This window comes from Zootoca vivipara, chromosome 8 (genome assembly GCF_965207765.1).
Source record: "Zootoca vivipara chromosome 8, rZooViv2.hap1.1, whole genome shotgun sequence".
NCBI lineage: Eukaryota > Metazoa > Chordata > Lepidosauria > Squamata > Lacertidae > Zootoca > Zootoca vivipara.
In genome coordinates, this window is record NC_142591.1 from 1913162 (window position 1) to 1931367 (window position 18206).

Below are 18206 nucleotides of genomic sequence, written 5' to 3' on the forward strand. Positions count from 1 at the left end.
ACTGGCAGTACCAGGATTTCGGACAAGAGTATTTCTCAACTCTGCTTGAAGATGCTAGAGCAAGGGTCGGCAACCTAAGGCCCATGGGCCACAAGCGGCCCACAGGGATAGTTTAACCGGCCCATGGGCTGCCCCCGAACCAAGCCGCCCACTCGATGAGTCCGTGTGCTGCGCTAAACCGGCACAGTGTGGTGCGGGGACTTGCTTCTGCGGCACCAGAAATTGTGTCTGTGCATGTGCAGATGCCGGAAATAATGTCTACGCAGGTGTCAGAAATCGCGTGCGCGCGCATGCAATCTGGCCCACGGAGGGATCTGCGCCGGAGTGAACCAGCCCAGGCGAGGTAAACCTTGCCGATCCTTGTGCTAGAGGCTGAATCTGGGATCTTTCATATGCATAGGAGACACTCTATCACTGGGGGGGGGGGGGGAGTCAACTATTCACTTGAAACCGTGGGATCAGATTCTTAAGGTGAAAACCCAGATCTACAGATGTATTATGCCTGCAGCCATCCAAGGCCCTGCAGCTCTTCTGGAGACACCTGGCAGAGAAGACAGAGGGTGTATCTGGTAGCTACTTAGCAATGCTAGAGAGCCAAGCTCTGGTTAAGGTAATGCCTCTTTAAGTTCTTCTTCTAACTCTCAGCTATGCAATGCCTATTTAGGTGTTCAGACCTTTGTTCTTCTCTCCTAGGGATTCACACTGGGAGCTGTTCCCATTCTTCTGCATCTGACTCAGCCTTAGCAACCTGGATATCTGCTACTTATTACTTAGCAACTTGAATACTTATTGCTTAAGGCTGCCACCACAAATCAGTTTCCACCAGACCTCGTTCAGATCCCACATGCTCACATTTTCCCCAAAGGAGCTTATGTGCATCTTAGAATCATAGAGTTGGAAGAGACCACAAGGGCCATCCAGTCCAACCCCCTGCCAAGCAGGAAACACCATCAAAGCATAAATTATTACATCTGCAATAAGCAACAAACAGAATGTGCAGGAACTAAACCAGCGGTCCCCAAACTACGGCCCGGGGGCCGGATGCGGCCCAATTGGCCTCCCAATCCGGCCCGCGAAAGGTCTGGGGATCGGCATGGCCATTATGCACTTTAAAAAAAAAAATCCCAGTGAGAGCCATTTTACCCCCCTGCGTCACCTCTTCCTCGCCGCCAGGAGCCTGCGCTTGTCCTGAGCGCAGCAGCAGCGCCACGGAAGGGAAGCATGGCACAGGCTCCTCCTGGGCGCCGCCTGTGGCCGCTCCTCCTCACGCTGCTCCTCCACGCAGGCCCATCTAGGCTAGTGGCATCACGTCTCTCTCCTCCTCCGAGGACTCAGCGCCGCACCTCCTTCTCCTTTCCCCTGCGCTGGGTTCCGCTCAGTCGAGCTTCACCCACCAGTGCATGCACAGCTCTTGCTGGTCCTGCGGTGCGTGCGCTGGTGGCGAAGCTTGACTGAGCGGAACCCAGGGCTGGGGAAAGGAGGAGGCGCAGCGCTGAGTCCTCGAAGAAGAAGAGAGACGCAGCGCAGCCTCTCAGCCCGGAGGAGAAACCTTCCCTCCTCCACAGCTCGCTTTAAAGCAGCGAAGCTGGGCAGGAGCCGGGCTGCTCGTTCCTCCCCGCCCCTTTGCTGCCTCCCCCAACTGCGGCTCCTGTGCCTGCACTTGTGAGAGCCAGCAGCGGGACAGGAGCCTTTTCGAGCTTTCAAGAGCAGGCAGAGGAGCCCAGGGAGTGCCCAGGAAGGCGGTGGGAAAAAGCGGCGCTGCGCCTTTAAGGGACTCTGAACGGAGCTCCTGGCTCGCCCCGCCTGCCTCCACTCAGCTTCTTCCGCTGGGCTGCTTCAGCTGCCTCGGCTCCTCAGCCCCAGAGCCCAGAGCCCAGTCCAAAAGGCAGCTCCGCTGACTTTTCTCCTCCTGGCTCCACAGCCCTGGGCAGCAACAAAGGAGACCTGCCTAATCTGCCCTAGGACCCCAAAATATCAATCTCCCGCTGTGTGTGTGTGTGTGTGTGTGTGTGTGTGTGTGTGCGTGTGTGTTCATCCTGGTGTTTACCTCATTCATCTCTTAAGGCAGCTGGGTCTCCCCCACTCTCTCAGTGCCAGGCTAAGAGCTCACTTACTTTGCAGTAAGTTCAACGGGAATCAGGTAGGGCTCCCCATGAAACATGGCTAAAGCCATTTGTCTCTTCCAATGTTTTTTATGATGATCAAATTCAGTTTTAAACTTTCAGATACAAAGTTCCCCCTTCCCCTCTCCAGACGCCAAAGACCAGTACTGTACAGTTATAGTTTTTTGCCATCTGTTTTTAGAGCAATACTGTATTATAAAGAATTAATGGTGTCACTTTGGACTGCCTTGAATGAATGTGGCAGCATCTCCCTCCTTGAACCCACACCCCCAGTCTTCCCTCCGTGAAGGCAGCATCTCCCTCCTTGAACCCACACCCCCAGTCTTCCCCCCTTGAAGGCAGCATCTCCCTCCTTGAACCCACACCCCCAGTCTTCCCTCCTTGAAGGCAGCATCTCCCTCCTTGAACCCACACCCCCAGTCTTCCCTCCTTGAAGGCAGCATCTCCCTCCTTGAACCCACACCCCCAGTCTTCCCTCCTTGAAGGCAGCATCTCCCTCCTTGAACCCACACCCCCAGTCTTCCCTCCGTGAAGGCAGCATCTCCCTCCTTGAACCCACACCCCCAGTCTTCCCTCCTTGAAGGCAGCATCTCCCTCCTTGAACCCACACCCCCAGTCTTCCCTCCGTGAAGGCAGCATCTCCCTCCTTGAACCCACACCCCCAGTCTTCCCTCCTTGAAGGCAGCATCTCCCTCCTTGAACCCACACCCCCAGTCTTCCCTCCTTGAAGGCAGCATCTCCCTCCTTGAACCCACACCCCCAGTCTTCCCTCCTTGAAGGCAGCATCTCCCTCCTTGAACCCACACCCCCAGTCTTCCCTCCTTGAAGGCAGCATCTCCCTCCTTGAACCCACACCCCCAGTCTTCCCTCCGTGAAGGCAGCATCTCCCTCCTTGAACCCACACCCCCAGTCTTCCCCCCTTGAAGGCAGCATCTCCCTCCTTGAACCCACACCCCCAGTCTTCCCTCCTTGAAGGCAGCATCTCCCTCCTTGAACCCACACCCCCAGTCTTCCCTCCGTGAAGGCAGCATCTCCCTCCTTGAACCCACACCCCCAGTCTTCCCTCCTTGAAGGCAGCATCTCCCTCCTTGAACCCACACCCCCAGTCTTCCCTCCATGAAGGCAGCATCTCCCTCCTTGAACCCACACCCCCAGTCTTCCCCCCTTGAAGGCAGCATCTCCCTCCTTGAACCCACACCCCCAGTCTTCCCTCCTTGAAGGCAGCATCTCCCTCCTTGAACCCACACCCCCAGTCTTCCCACCTTGAAGGCAGCATCTCCCTCCTTGAACCCACACCCCCAGTCTTCCCTCCATGAAGGCAGCATCTCCCTCCTTGAACCCACACCCCCAGTCTTCCCTCCTTGAAGGCAGCATCTCCCTCCTTGAACCCACACCCCCAGTCTTCCCTCCATGAAGGCAGCATCTCCCTCCTTGAACCCACACCCCCAGTCTTCCCTCCTTGAAGGCAGCATCTCCCTCCTTGAACCCACACCCCCAGTCTTCCCTCCTTGAAGGCAGCATCTCCCTCCTTGAACCCACACCCCCAGTCTTCCCTCCTTGAAGGCAGCATCTCCCTCCTTGAACCCACACCCCCAGTCTTCCCTCCTTGAAGGCAGCATCTCCCTCCTTGAACCCACACCCCCAGTCTTCCCTCCTTGAAGGCAGCATCTCCCTCCTTGAACCCACACCCCCAGTCTTCCCTCCATGAAGGCAGCATCTCCCTCCTTGAACCAACACCCCCAGTCTTCCCTCCATGACCCCACACCCGAGGGAGAGGTGCACCCGTGGGGGGCTGAGCCGCCTCTCAACAACTCTGGAAAATGGAAAATGGAGTCTCTGTCCCTCCGGACTCTCTATCTCTGCTGCGCACCCAGAGAGAAACATGGGGTGGGGTGGGGCACGGCAGGCGTCCTTGTGCCACCCCAAAAAATAAAAAATAGTCCGGCCCAGCACAGGGTCTGAGGGGCGGTGGACCGGCCCCCGGCTGAAAAAGTTTGGGGACCCCTGAACTAAACACTTGATCAAGAACAGGGCCACCTTAAAAGTTAGCTAGCAAATAAAATTATACCAGATATTAAACTCTGGCCATTTTCTTGAACATTTGCAAGTCCTTGTAGAAAAACTGTCAAATCATGCAACTGGAAACTTTTCACAAGCAAGAGGAATTGTTCTTAAAATTAAAACACTTTGCAGGCGGCAGAGGCAATAATATATAGCTAGGAAGAAAAACAACAATATAGTTTATGTTTGCAGAACGTCCCCCAATTTTATGAAGCGGATAAGCAACTACCTGCCATTTTGTAAGTCTTTCATCTCTCAAGGACTGCAATCCCATATGCACTTATTGGAAGAAATGCAAAAAGAAAACACTAAGACCTATTCCAATGTATGTAGTAGGATTGGTCCACTCATTTGTGTCACTCACAAAGGAATTAAGAGGCACATTTTGCAACTGGGGATGGTTTACTTGCGACCAATTTGAGTTGTCTTGTTGCAGGAAATGCAACTGACATCTCCACCGTCTAGGTGCGTGCCACAGTGCGAGTCAGCTGGCTGGCGCTGCTGCACAACTTGAGAGTAAAATTGCCACTGCCTGTGCCAGCTGGCTGGCAAGTACAACATCCACCCTCAGAAGACCCTGCCACAATAGCCTGTTAGTGGCCAAAGACCGGGAGGGGGGGGGGAGGGAAGCATTTGCCTGCCAGCAAAAGGAAGATTCTCTCTCTCTAATGTGCCTGTGGAGGTGGTGGGACCAAGAGAAAGGCCTCCCCAAAAGACGTCAAAGTCTTAGCAGGCTCATATAGGAAGATATCATCCTTTAGATAGCCTGAACCCAAACCATAGGGCTTTGTGGGTCATAACCAGCACTTTTGAGTTCTGCGCAGAAATAGATAGCAAGCCAGTAAGCTGGTTTATCAAGGAATTTCCATTCTCCCTGTAACACTGCCTGGCTGTGAGTCATGGAGGCCACTCCCTGCAAGGCCCTTTCCACCTGGCCTAGGGGACGGGACCCAGACTCACCCAGCTCTACTAAAGAGGATCCTAGTGAGACCGGAGGGACATCGCTATGCCTGACAACAAATCCTAATTATTGGATTCTTTTGCCCCATCTTTTTGTGGGATGCAAAGTGTTAAGTGCAGTCAAGTCACAACAATCCCTAGATAGTCCACTTGGAGGACTGAGGAGGAACACATGACTAAGCCTAGTTTCCTGTTCCTCCACATGCTAATTAGATGGGAAAGGTGGTAGATAAATTCTGAAGGAAGCCACCATATCCCTCTCTTACTCTCTTGGACTTCTTCACTTCAAGGACTCAACATCTAATGAGGATTCTGTCTCTAGGCTTCCAGCCAACAGAGAGAGATGAGATGGAGTCTCACTTCTTATAAGTGAACTTCACAATGTATATATTACTTTTTACCTAAGCAAGTCTACCTCTTGAGTATGCTGTATCTCAGGAAGATTGTAAGTAAACATCTTTTATACTTTTAAGAGCATTGTGTCATGTCTTTTCTTTTAAGAGGGATAAAGGGGAAAATACCAGGAAAATACACTTTATTTTAGTGGCTTAAATCAAGCCTGCGCAAACGCTTTTCTGCTGTGCATTTTGCAAAGGGGGAATGTTTTTACTCTGCTAAAGTTTGGTGCTTGCTAGCGCAAGCGGGGATAGGACATATTAAACAATATCTCCTCATCCACATTCCTGAACATTCCCACACTTTTTGTGCCTGCCAAACAGCCATGTCATGCTTATTATATTTTATTCTCTTGTCAATTATGCTGTTTTAAATGTGCATTTTATAATTGACTTCACTTAGCAACTTTTTAAATGTTTCAGATGGTTTGTTTGTTTGTGTTAACTTTGTGTTAAATATGTATTCTGTAATTGGCCTCCTTTGTAGTGTTTTATTTTGAAATCTCTGAGATGGTATTTTGATTTCCTGTTTATTATGTTGCTTTGAGTGTGTACTTTATATATTACTTTCTTAAGAAATGTTTGATTCTGGATTGTTTTATTGATATTTAATATGCTGTAAACCACTTTGAGATTTTTCTTACAAATATAAAGCTGTATAGAAATTTATAAATTAAATTAAATTAAATAATTAATTAACTGGATCCAGTCAGCAATCTGGCCAGAGATGGATGCAGCTGACACACTAGTTTTAAATGTGCAAATGCACTCCTGGCTACTGCTAGAACCTGGGACCCTAAGCTCAGTACTATTGTTGTTGTTAAATTTGTATACCAACCTTTATACAAAGATCATAGGGCAGTTAACAACATAAAAATATAAAATGAGAACACAAAATACATTTATAAACCCAATAACCCCCCTTCCACAAGCATTTAAAGGACCACAGAATACTCAAAGGCCTGACTAAATGAAACGTTTTCACCTGTCAGCTTGTCCATGTCCTCAAGTCTTACCAACTGAAACTCATCCAACACAATAGGACTAGAGACAATGCTCTATACCAGTGTTAGAAATTCAGGTATATAAGCTAGTCAGTCAGTCAGTCAGTCAGGGTATATAAGCTAGGTGACAAATGCCTCCTTAAACCAAGGTTACAATCACCAAAATGGAATATCTAGTTGCCATTTTTGGGCAAAACAACTCTAAAGTATTTTTTTTCAAATGATGAACTGACTGTGATTGATTATCAGTTAAACATCTGGCTGGTTCAGATGACAACTTTGAGCTAGGTTAAGAACTTTGAGAACTTAAAGAAGAAAAGTCATTTGATTCAGGGATAGTTCACATATATATTGGCCTACTAGCTGGCCCGGCCACGCATTGCTGTGGGTAATCCCTGTGATTCCCCCCACCCTGTCCTGATCCATGACGTATCCTGCCCCTCCTCCCTCCAACCCCCTCATCCCTGTGTTTCGGTAGGATACCCTTCCCTCTGTTTTCCCCGGGGAGTGTTGTCCCCTTCCCCCTTGTATCTCCATACATTTTTATATATTTAGATTATTATTATTTTTGAAATAAGAAGATGAGAAGCAGAAGTTATTGTTTAATTTTATTTTTGGGGGTTGTCATTTATTTTGGTGGGTATTGTATGATTTGGGCGTTGTGTGTTTTGGGGTTTTTTTGTGTGTTTTTTTGTTATTTGGATTTTCTAATTTTGGAGTAGGTGACCCAGAGAACTACTTGAATAATCCCGACCGGGGCGGGGCGGCGGAATCAAATAGCGAAGACCCAGAGCTGCCTAGCAACAGAAGGCGAGTTCCGAAGCTCCCGGAGCTGTTCGGTTCCATAAAAATCCCAGGAAGTGGCATGGGGAACGTAGGAGATTGTAAATCAAAGGGGGGGGGCGGCCACTGCAACTATCCGAGTACTTAAACTGGGGAGTGAAAGTGCATGGTTGACTTTTTTTTAAAGACGCAGAGGCTTGCAATCAGTCAAAGTATAAAGCAGCCATCCCCAAACTTCGGCCCTCCAGATGTTTGGAACTACAATTCCCATCTTCCCCGACCACTGGTCCTGTTAGCTAGGGATCATGGGAGTTGTAGGCCAAAACATCTGGAGGGCTGCAGTTTGGGGGTGCCTGGTATAAATCCTAGGTTAAAAGGGGCATGACTGCCCTTACTTAAAATGGCCGACATAGCCTCGCATATGACACAACACCCGCTAAATTTTAAAGTAAAAACCCCTTGCCGTGCCCCCAAGTGCGTTGCTGTGGGTTATCCCCCCCCCCGGGCCTAGTGGGGGCCTGGAGGCCTGGCAGGGGCCTGCAATCTGGGCACTCGCCCTCTCCCTCCTGAGCCTAGCAGCCTGGCAGGGGCCTAGGGGTCTGGTAATGGCTGCCTTGGTGGTTTCAGTTGCTTGGTTGATGATGTCATTATTTGGCGCCGTCCTTCAGAGCTTTTGCTGGTGACCCGGTGCAATCTGCCTTTCTATTGGATGCTGCTGGAGTCTTCAGAGCTTTTGCTGGTGATGTCTAATTTGTGCGCCACTTTTTTCTGTGTTTAGTCACTAAGGTATGAAAGCTGTGCTTTTTTGGAAGAAAATTTATGTCAGATCCCTCACTGATGGGCAAGGTACGCTTTGTCCTAATTTGATGCAATTTGGTTCAGCGGTTACAGAGAAAGGCTGTGACCTCTGCACGCGCAATGCCTACATTTATATATATAGAGAGAGATACCTACCTCTTTTTCTTAATGGTGACACGGACCATTTATAACATACTTCCTAACTGTGAACAGGGCAGTGGGGTGGGGTAAGTGCAGACAAGCTACAACAATTAAGTATAATGTGATTCAGTGCTCCTGCTCAGGCTGCACAGAAAAAGCATTCTGGTTCCTCGAATTCATTCTAATAGTGCAGATAAAATATAACCAAGAGAATTCTATAGAATGTGGTATTAGTGTGTGAAAACAGTCAAGATCTAAGGATCCCCAGGCACACACCTCCAGATGGAGATGATGTCAGGCGCCATCTTCACTTGTTCGCAAGTGGCAGATAGTTAGGTGCAAAATGTGCCTGGTACCTGGCTAATTTCAAACACTGCTCTGGGCACCAATTGTGCTTCATCTTCTGTAATAGCAGAGTCAAGATGCTGGTAAATGCAAGTGATTTTTTTCCCCCTCAAAGCATTCCGCAAACAAGTCTCAGTGAGATACCACTTCTTTTAGGCCAGACTGTGAAAGGCCCCAAACTACCAGAAAAACTCTGCCAGATGACACAATGAGGATGTAATGGAGGCAGCAAAGTACGCCTTTTTTGCTGCCTTCAGTGCCACTAGATATGCTTGATGATGAGTCTTCAAAGTTTTCGATTGCATTTGACCGGAGTTTTCCTCCACTCCCATTCAAGCAACCTCCCAGCTTGTTTCCTTGCCCTAAGTTCAAGTGGGCTCCACAAAGTGGGAGAGGGTGCGCAGGGGTTAACATGTATAGTACAAAAACCATAAATTACAACCAAAAAACCTTAAGCATTCAGTGGATGAGGAACATTAAAAGCAACATATGCTCAAACCATCTTGCCCCAGTGAGCAAGCCGGCTGCTGAATTCTGCAGCAGCTGAAGTTTCCAAACCGTCTTCAGAGGCAGTCCCACATGGAACTAACCTAACCTAGAGGTTACCAGAGCACAGATGACAGACGTTAGGTATCCATGTCCAGATAGGGGTGAAGGTGGGCCACCAGCAGAAGCTGATGGAAGGTAGTCTGCGTCATGGAGGCTACCTGAGCCTCAAGCAACAGCCAAGGATCCAGAAATACTCACAAGCTACGTACCCGCTACTTCAGAGGGAGTGTAACCCCATCAAGGCCACCTCCCATCCATCTGTTCTAGGGAACCGTGGGTGCTAAGGTCAAAGCAGGCATCCCCAAACTGCGGCCCTCCAGATGTTTTGGCCTACAACTCCCATGATCCCTAGCTAACAGGACCAGAGGTCGGGGATGATGGGAATTGTAGTCCAAAACATCTGGACGGCCGAAGTTTGGGGGTGCCTGGGTCAAAGGGCAACGTCTTACACTACGCATCTTCAGGACTCAAAAGCGCTGTATCGCCACCAAGCCTTATTGTCGCTTAAGGAAAATTGGTTCGGGAGTGAAGGCTCAAAAGCGCGCTCAAGTCTGCGGAAGAGGCTGCTTTGAGGCTAAAAGTTTCTGAGCATCTGCGCTGCGGACAATGAGAAGCGCGCGCGCCGCAGCAGCGAGTCTGTTTTCGCGCCCCAGCAGCCGCGCGCGACGAGGCGCCAGGCAGAGCGGAAGAGAGGCAGCCCGAGGGGGGTGGGAAGGGGGAGGCGCGGCCTCGCCAGATGCTCCACGGCCCCCTCCCGCCCGGGCCCTTCCCGCCTTCCTCAGCCTGGGCCTTGGGTTTAACAAGGCCACAGAGCCAGGGCCGACCGCGCCGCGTTACGTAGCCCCTCACCGCCCGCCTCACCTTCTCCTCAATGCAGGACACGATGATGGACGGGTACTTGCGGCTCAGCCAGCGGAAAAAAGCCGGAACCCCCATCGGACGGCTCTCGCACTGTGTACAGCCCGGCGGGACCCGCGAGGTATCGAGAGGCAGGAAACCGCGAAGGCTACGGAGCGCTTCCGGGTTACCAGGTCAGGGCTGCCATGATGTTTGGCGGGGGGGGCGGGGCGGTGGCGAAGGCGGTAAGGAACAAGGCCGCGGCGGAAGGATGGGCGCCTTTGAAACTTCTGCTCACGTGACCGGCGACCTAGCTTTACGCCTCCATCTTGGAACCTGGTGGGAACATGCGCACAAAGAGAAAGCGAAGGTGATGAAAGCGCGGCAGTGGGAGCATGCGCACTTCGAAGGGCTCGTGCGTCTGAATGCTTTGTTTGCGTGCGAGTGTTCCAGGGAGAAAGAGAGTGAGAAAGACTATCGAGGGAAAGTGAAGGGCGAGGAGCTGGAATTCATATTTCATGAAATTTATGGGAAGAAAGAGGGGGAAAAGATTCCTATTTATTTGTATTTATTTGTATAATAATATCAGGATAGTTGTAGTCAATAGATGTAAAAAAATCAATTTATAATTTTAACATTATATATTTTATCAAAGGCTTTTTCAGCATCTAAACGGTATATAGTGGTTGCATAGAAGAAGAAGAAGAAGAAGAAGAAGAAGAAGAAGAAGAAGAAGAAGAAGAAGAAGAAGAAGAAGAAGAAGAAGAAGAAGAAGAAGAAGAAGAAGAAGAAGAAGAAGAAGAGGAGTTTGGGTTTGATATGGAGGAGCTGAGACACCTACTGCTCTTAACTACTACACCACACTGGCTTCACCCTTGCTTTTTAATATTTGCTTGGATTGGAACCCTTTAGCTTGTGCTATTGGACAACACAGGGAGATCTATGGAGCAATCTATAATTCAGCTGACTATATATTGGTTTTATTTGCAGGTGATATTCTTTTGTTTATTTCTAAGCATCATATTACTATCTGAAGAAGTGTGCATGCACACGAAAGCTCATACCAAAATAAAAACTCAGTTGGTCTTTAAGGTGCTACTGAAGGAATTTTTTTATTTTGCTTCAACTCAGACCAACATGGCTACCTACCTGTAACCGTCATATTACTGTTCCCTGTGGCTAGCTCTCTTGATTAGAGTGTGGTGCTGATAACACCAAGGTTTGACCCCCATACCTTCATGGCAGGGGGTTGGACTAGATGACCCTCAGAATCCCTTCCAACTCTACAGTTCTATTATTCTATTAGCCAATAGGTGAAAATTTGCTTACCCATACATTTAAGGAATATCAATTCCACATTTGTTCCAAATCTAAATATTTAAATATTTAGGTATGTAAATATTTAAATATTTAGGTATGTAAATACCAAGAGATATAACTCAGTTAATAACATATCTATTTAGTTTATGAAGTTTTTAAAATTAAAAACAACGCTCAAATAGATTCAGATATATTATGTGAAATGGCTGTCAGTGCCTCATATGACAAAACTTAGTTGGTCTCTAAGGTGCTACTGGAAGGAATTTTTTTGTTTCGACCAAGTCAGACCAACTCTGCTACCTACCTGTAACTAGTGCCTCATATGTGTTCATGATCAGTTTTTATACCAAGAAGTAAATTATTGCTTCCTTCATACTTCCAAATTTGACATATTTTGTATTTGATACTAAAATGTGAGGTGTTATCTAGTCAGGAACAAGGGCCTGGTAAAATAACATTACACATAGTTGGCTGCCTGTATTTAAGATCTGGTCCTTCTGCACAAGAAAACCAAGGCTACAATCCAGTACACACTAACTTGGGAGTAAGCCCCATTGACACACGAAGACTTCTGAGTATACATGTAGGCCATTGCATGGTAAGCTAACAATACAAGGAATTTTTTTAATGACTGCCTGGGTGTCAGCTACTTATTGTGTATTTTCAGCATTTGCAGAAAATAACATTGAGGTTGGAGGAAGGAAAAGCCAAAGCAGAAATCTAGCAGGTCTTCAGAGCTATGGTTGTTCCAAGAACTAGAAGCAGGGGAAAAAATGTGCACTATAAAACAGCACCTCCTCAGCACCCCAGTCCAAAGAATTCACTCGTCATTCACAGTTCTAACCTCATTCATTTGCTAAAAATATTGAACTTTGGGAGCAGCCAGGCTGACTTATGGTACTTCAAGGAAATTATTTAGTGGGGTGCCTGCACATTTTACTTTATATAGTCATACCTCATGTTACGTCCACTTCAGGATGCGTATTTTCGGGATACGGACGCGCTGAACCCGGAAGTCCTGGAATGGGTTACTTCCGGGTTCGGCGCGCGCACATGCGCAGCTTTGAATTACGTCATATGCCTGCGCAGACACGGCGCCTCAGGATGCGGCCTTTTCAGGTTGCGAACAGGCCTCTGGAATGGATCCTGTTCACAAGAAGAGGTACCACTGTAAATTTCCATTTGCACCTTTATAAATCTGTTGATACCTATGGGGTGGCGGAACACTACAGCTGGAGAAGCCATCTGCCATTATCTCTGCTTCCCTCCCTTGCACGTCTGTTCCTTCCTATGGAACAGTTTTATAATCTTTTTAACCATCTACTCCTTGGCACACTTGGCCCATTTCCCAAGTGGGAAAGGACTACCTCTAGCAGAGCAGATGCAACTGGGGGAAAGCTGGAAGGAGCAGGGAGGGAAACACCAGCAGAAAGCAGCATGAGCTGTCATCCCAGCCAGGAACTACTGGTATTCTGCATGCCTGATTGAGGGGCACAGGGCCATGGGGCTCACCAGAGGATGCCGCTGGGATGCTGGGGCTGTTCAGAGAGGGCTGCATCACAGCCCAAATAACTCCATGCAAATCTTCCCATGCAGAGGTCACCCGCATCCCATCCTTGGTGCCAGGGGCCTTTGCCCAGCGTGACATTAATGGCAGCTGCCACACCAACTCGGCTCAGGACAGCACCACATTAGCAGTGCAGCAGAACCACAATGGTGCCAAGTACAGGTGTTGAGTGGCATGCTGCAAGGCTCTGTAGAAGAGAATCTGCACTGGGTGTGCTCTTGGCCCCACTCCCAGGCTGGCTGCCTGCTGCTGCTGCCACTGCCGCCAACTCAGTGAAGTACCAGCCTGGGCCAGTGTTTAACCTTCAGCATGTTGGACAGTTCCCTGCCTTGACAAGGTGCCATGGGAGCTGTCCAGCGTTTGAGAATCAAGGCTGCTGGATGCTGTTGATGTCTGTAGCGATCTTCATTCCTCTCCCCCCCCCAAAAAAAGCCTTTTATTCTTGCTTTACAGCCTAGACCTACTATGAGGGAAATGTGCTGGCTGTTTGAGAGGATTCATTGTTCAGCTTGGCTGGCTGGCAGTGAGAAGCAGCATTCCTTACTACCCCATACCGGTTGTGGTGAGACAGTGTGGCCTTGCACTCAAGGTATCGCTTGTTTGCTAAGACCTGCAGGTGAAAGGCATGGGACAGGGGACTGGGCATATTCCTTCCAAAGCGGGGGAGGGGTGTCAGAAGTGTGATGGGTTGGACTCTGTACGAAGCTTTCTACAGTGGTACCTCGATTTCCGAACAGCTTAGTTCTTGAACTACTTGGAACCCAAACACTTCAAACCCGGAAATGAGTGTTCTGGTTTTTGAACTTTTTTTGGATGTGCTCCGATTTGAGTGCACACTTCCGTTTTGAGTGAGCGACTTGGCCCCAGCAGTGACTGACACCGCTTCCTTCCCTTCCCTTTCCTCTGCTGGGAAGCGCCTCTTTCCTCGGTACAAAGTGGAGTGGGGCGCTTCCCCGGAATGTAAGTTTTTATAATCTTTTTAACCATCTACTCCTTGGCACACTTGGCCCATTTCCCAAGTGGGAAAGGACTACCTCTAGCAGAGCAGATGCAACTAGGGGGAAAGCTGGAAGGAGCGGGGAGGGAAACACCAGCAGAAAGTAGCATGAGCTGTCATCCCAGCCAGGAACTACTGATATTCTGCATGCCTGATTGAGGGGCACAGGGCCATGGGGCTCACCAGAGGATGCCTGGTGCAGAAGGCTGCATCGGAGTAGGGAGACTTGGAAGTTGGTGACTCTTCCCCCAGCACGCAGAGAAAGTGGTTGGGGTGGGAACTATGCTGGGCAGGTTGACATTCATGCCCCCCTGCCTTCCCTCCTCCCGTCCCAAGCCCGACCCCAAGCGAGGTCCAGGCGAGGCAGTGTGGGTGCCGCATTCCCGAGAAGGGGATTGGGATGCTTGCACTGTGTGCAGGCTCCAACCCACCCGGCTCAGCGTCCAGCGGCTAGGAGTGAGCCAAGAGCAGCTGCCGCTGCCGCCTCTCCACGCTCCGGTGCTGCTGTCGCGTCTCGGTACCGCCATGCCAGGGACACACAGGCAGCGCCGTCCCGACCAGCCTGCAGCTACCGCTTTGTCATGCTGCCCAAAGGGGAGACAGAAGCCCTGGGACTTGCCGGGGTGAATGTTGAGCGTGGGCAGATGCCGGGAAACATGCAGGGTGTGTGTGGCTTGGGTGTGGGGAGAGAACTTTTGCCTCCCTTTCCATCCCCCCCTTAAACTTCCCCCTCCCGCATCCAGTTGACCACCTCCTTCCCCACACGCTCGTCCCCCCACTTAAACTCCTCCCTCCCCCCTCCAATGGCAATGGGTAGATCACTGCCAGTTTTTGATACTGGGTAGTAGATTGCAGCCTGATTAATGCTTTCATTTTATGGTCTCATTAGATAGTAAAATTCATGTTAAATTGCTGTTTTAGGGGATGTTTTTAATTGTCTTGAACAGGTTAATCCATTTTGCATTACTTTCCATGGGAAAGCACGCCTTGGTTTGGAACGCTTAGGTTTTGGAACAGACTTCCGGAAAGGATTAAGTTTGAGAACCAAAGTTGCACTGTAATTAATGTCCACAGGAAGTCCTCGGACCCATCCTGACTGCCACAGCTGCTGCCTCTCCTGATCCATATAATGTAAGTGGAGTAAGCCACAAGTGACCGAAGAACACTACTAACTAGCTGCTAAGAATCCTGGGGAGATGATTTGCATTCATTGCAGGGGAGCTGTTGAGGAGCAGCATCAGAAGTGGTTTGTTGATCACCTTACCCAAGAAGAAAATATTAGTGACTGGGCAACAGTTGTTGAACATTTCTGGATCCAATTATATATTCTTGAGGAGGTGTGACATCATCTTGTTCAGGGCAGTTGCAAGCAGCCCAATATTCCATTGAACAATACTTAACTATAGTCTTTATAGATTTCAGTATGTGAAACAAAAATCACACAGGTTAATACTTTAAACACACAACAGTAATAAGAGTTTCTTTAAGTACATTGTCAAGAGTGCATTTTATTAGAGTAAGACAAAGTAAATACAAAAGAAAACATTCTGTGGCTGAGTCACACATCTGAAACTTTGATTTCTGAAATAATATGGTTTATTCCTACATCCCAATGGAAAAGAGCAAAAATGTAGGGGGGGCATTAGGACAGAAACGAATAGAAATCTGGATCAGTACTGCAGGAGGGCATGGTTTCGGTCTGGATCACACACACCCTCCCATGACTGCTAATCACTTAAACATCACACAATTAGTAATTTTGTGAATAACAACAGATCTGTTTCCCCCTAAATTTGGTCCAACTGCACATTATAGGTAAGTGCATATAATTGTAGTCTGTTACCGGTAAAACTTTTTTGAAGAAAACACCCACCTGCTTTTAGTGGAAGAATCAGCAATAAAGAGGGAAGGAAAACAGTTCCCTACCCTGTTTTCCTGTTTCAAATTGATTTGTGTGCCCCCTGCCCCTTTTGTGAATTTCAAACAAGGAAAAGCATTAACTTCACCTTGGTTCTAAATCACCCCCTAGGAAAAAATTCCTTTGAGCTTTTTAGCACATGTATGTGTGGGAAATGTTGGTCCTCAATCATAGAAGTCATCAAATTCATCTTTTTGTGAGGAATGGACTTGAGGACGCAGTGCTTCTTCAATCTCAGAGTTACTGTCGTCAGAATCACCCCAGAAGGCTGCATTAGGAAAACAAAATATAGCATATAACAAATAAAAATTGCAATACAGTATCCGGTTTCTAATATGCAACTGTCATGACACAGAGGGATGATGAGAAGAACCACCTGGGGAACCTCCAAGGGAAGAAGGCAGTGGTGGGACAATGATGAGCGGTCAGAGCGAGAAGAGTAGGAAAATGTGGTGTTGGAAGCTGAGGAGGTAACAGGGTTGAGTGAATTGGGAGAGTCTGTGGCAGAGAGAAGTCCAGAATCAGGCTGAAGCTGAAGCAGGAGAGTGAGATGAGGGAGGCCAAGAGGCAGAGATGAGTCAGACGGGTGTCTCCCCCTCCTGTTGCATCGAGCTCCCTGCTGGTCTCCCAGAACGAGGAGAAGCATGAAAAGTGCAGAGGAGAGGTTGGCTTCACACAGGCACAGTCTCAGATTTTTTGGGGGGAACCCTGTTAATAATATCTGGTCCTATGAAACTGATTTTTGGTGCAGAAACTGTGGGATGGGGGGGGGCTGCTTATAATCAATTGAAGAATAAATTACTTAATTTTCATTAACATTTTCCAGTTGGGATCTGCTAGTATGGATGGCTTACACTCACAAAACTCTACCCTAACTCTAAATTCTTACTCCTACACAGTCTATTAAGGACTTTAAGATATCTGTTAGCTTCTCAACATAGCTGTTCTTGGGTGACCCACAAAAATGCCATGCATACTTCCCGCCTTTCCAGCATGTTATGACTATTGGGGCAAAGAATATCCTACTATTCAGGTGCTGGTGTATATATGGTATAGAACAAGAATGATCCTGGGCTTATGGGAAAGGGATATTGCTGTCATAGTGGAAATTTCTTCTGATGCCTGGTCAAATATTACAGTAAACTAGCCTTTCCCCAACCTGCTGTCCTCCAGATGTTTTCAACTACAGCTCTCATATCCTATAGAATTAACTGCCACAAGTGGTGATTGCCACTGGCTGCATTCAAAAGTGGGGGGTTTATATGCAGCTATTATCTATGATTTCTGTATACCAACCACTCTGGGCAAACAAATGTTGGAGGGCTGTTGCCTTCAGGTCCTGCTTACAAACTTCTCAGATCACTGGCTGACCACTGCTAGAAACAAGATGCTGGATGGACTATATCAGGCACCCCCAAACTTCGGCCCTCCAGATGTTTTGGCCTACAACTCCCATGATCCCTAGCTAACAGGACCAGTGGTCAGGGAATTTGCTACCAAGGAGTGTGGTGGAGTCTCCTTCTTCGGAGGTCTTTAAGCAGAGGCTTGACAGCCATCTGTCAGGAATGCTTTGATGGCATTTCCTGCTTGGCAGGGGGTTGGACTGGATGGCCCTTGTGGTCTCTTCCAACTCTATGATTCTATGATAATGGGGATTGTAGTACAAAACATCTGGAGGGCTGAAGTTTGGGGATGCCTGGACTATATGAACCATTTCTTAATCCATCTTGAATCTTCCCATGTTTTTACAAATCTTGCCAGCGTGGAAGGAAACCCCAATTGTTTATATTATTACAAACTCTAATACTTGCCTTTGGATTTTATTGTTGATACCATTCCCCTTTGGTTTTCATCCCTGTAAAAGATATTTTAAATGGGTTAGGAAATACATTGACATCAGTGCTTCTGTGACTATACCCAAACATACTTGGACACAGTTGTGAAACTGAGCACGCACAGAGCAAGAACACATGGATCCTTTTAAGAGGAGTGGCCACCTTGAAAACATCTTCATGTTCTGTACATATTTACCGGTACCTTTTTCTATACAAGCATTAGCTCTGAAAAACTATTTCTGCAAGTTTTCAGCATGGTTCACTTTCAATGAAGGACAGAAACCATGAAGGATGTTTATTGGCTGCAGCTTGTAACATTAGCAACACATCTTCTTTTTTCAAACCCAGAGTAGTTTTGCAATTCGTTTGTGATTTAATTATATATAGATATCTAAACATATATTTGCCATAAATATATATAAAACAATAAAATACAAACACACCATGTGACACAAGCTGATAAATGCTAAGGCAAATTGAGAAGCCAGCTTCAAAGCCCAGAAACAGGACTCACTGGGGGCAATATTAAAATGTTATGCATCTTCACTCTAATATCCATGGGAAGCCCAAACC

At 48.0% G+C, this 18206-nt stretch overlaps 2 protein-coding genes across 17 annotated transcripts in view; both read right to left on the bottom strand.

The window, feature by feature from the left end:
- XRN2 (5'-3' exoribonuclease 2) overlaps nt 1–10160 on the bottom strand; it is a 66903-nt gene extending 56743 nt beyond the window's left edge. Inside the window, exon 1 of the mRNA XM_035101263.3 lies at nt 10021–10160. Within this exon, the coding sequence (XP_034957154.1) occupies nt 10021–10095 (75 nt within the window). The 5' untranslated portion in view covers nt 10096–10160. The remainder of the gene's footprint in view (nt 1–10020) is intronic.
- Nucleotides 10161–15358: 5198 nt separating this feature from the next.
- KIZ (kizuna centrosomal protein) overlaps nt 15359–18206 on the bottom strand; it is a 64411-nt gene continuing 61563 nt past the window's right edge. For all 16 annotated transcript variants that reach the window (XM_088674983.1, XM_088674981.1, XM_088674979.1 and 13 more), the window contains 2 exons: nt 17610–17653; nt 15359–16066 (listed from right to left, as the gene is read on the bottom strand). In XM_088674983.1, coding sequence (XP_088531109.1) covers nt 15963–16066; nt 17610–17653 — 148 coding nt within the window. In that variant the 3' untranslated portion in view covers nt 15359–15962. The remainder of the gene's footprint in view (nt 16067–17609; nt 17654–18206) is intronic.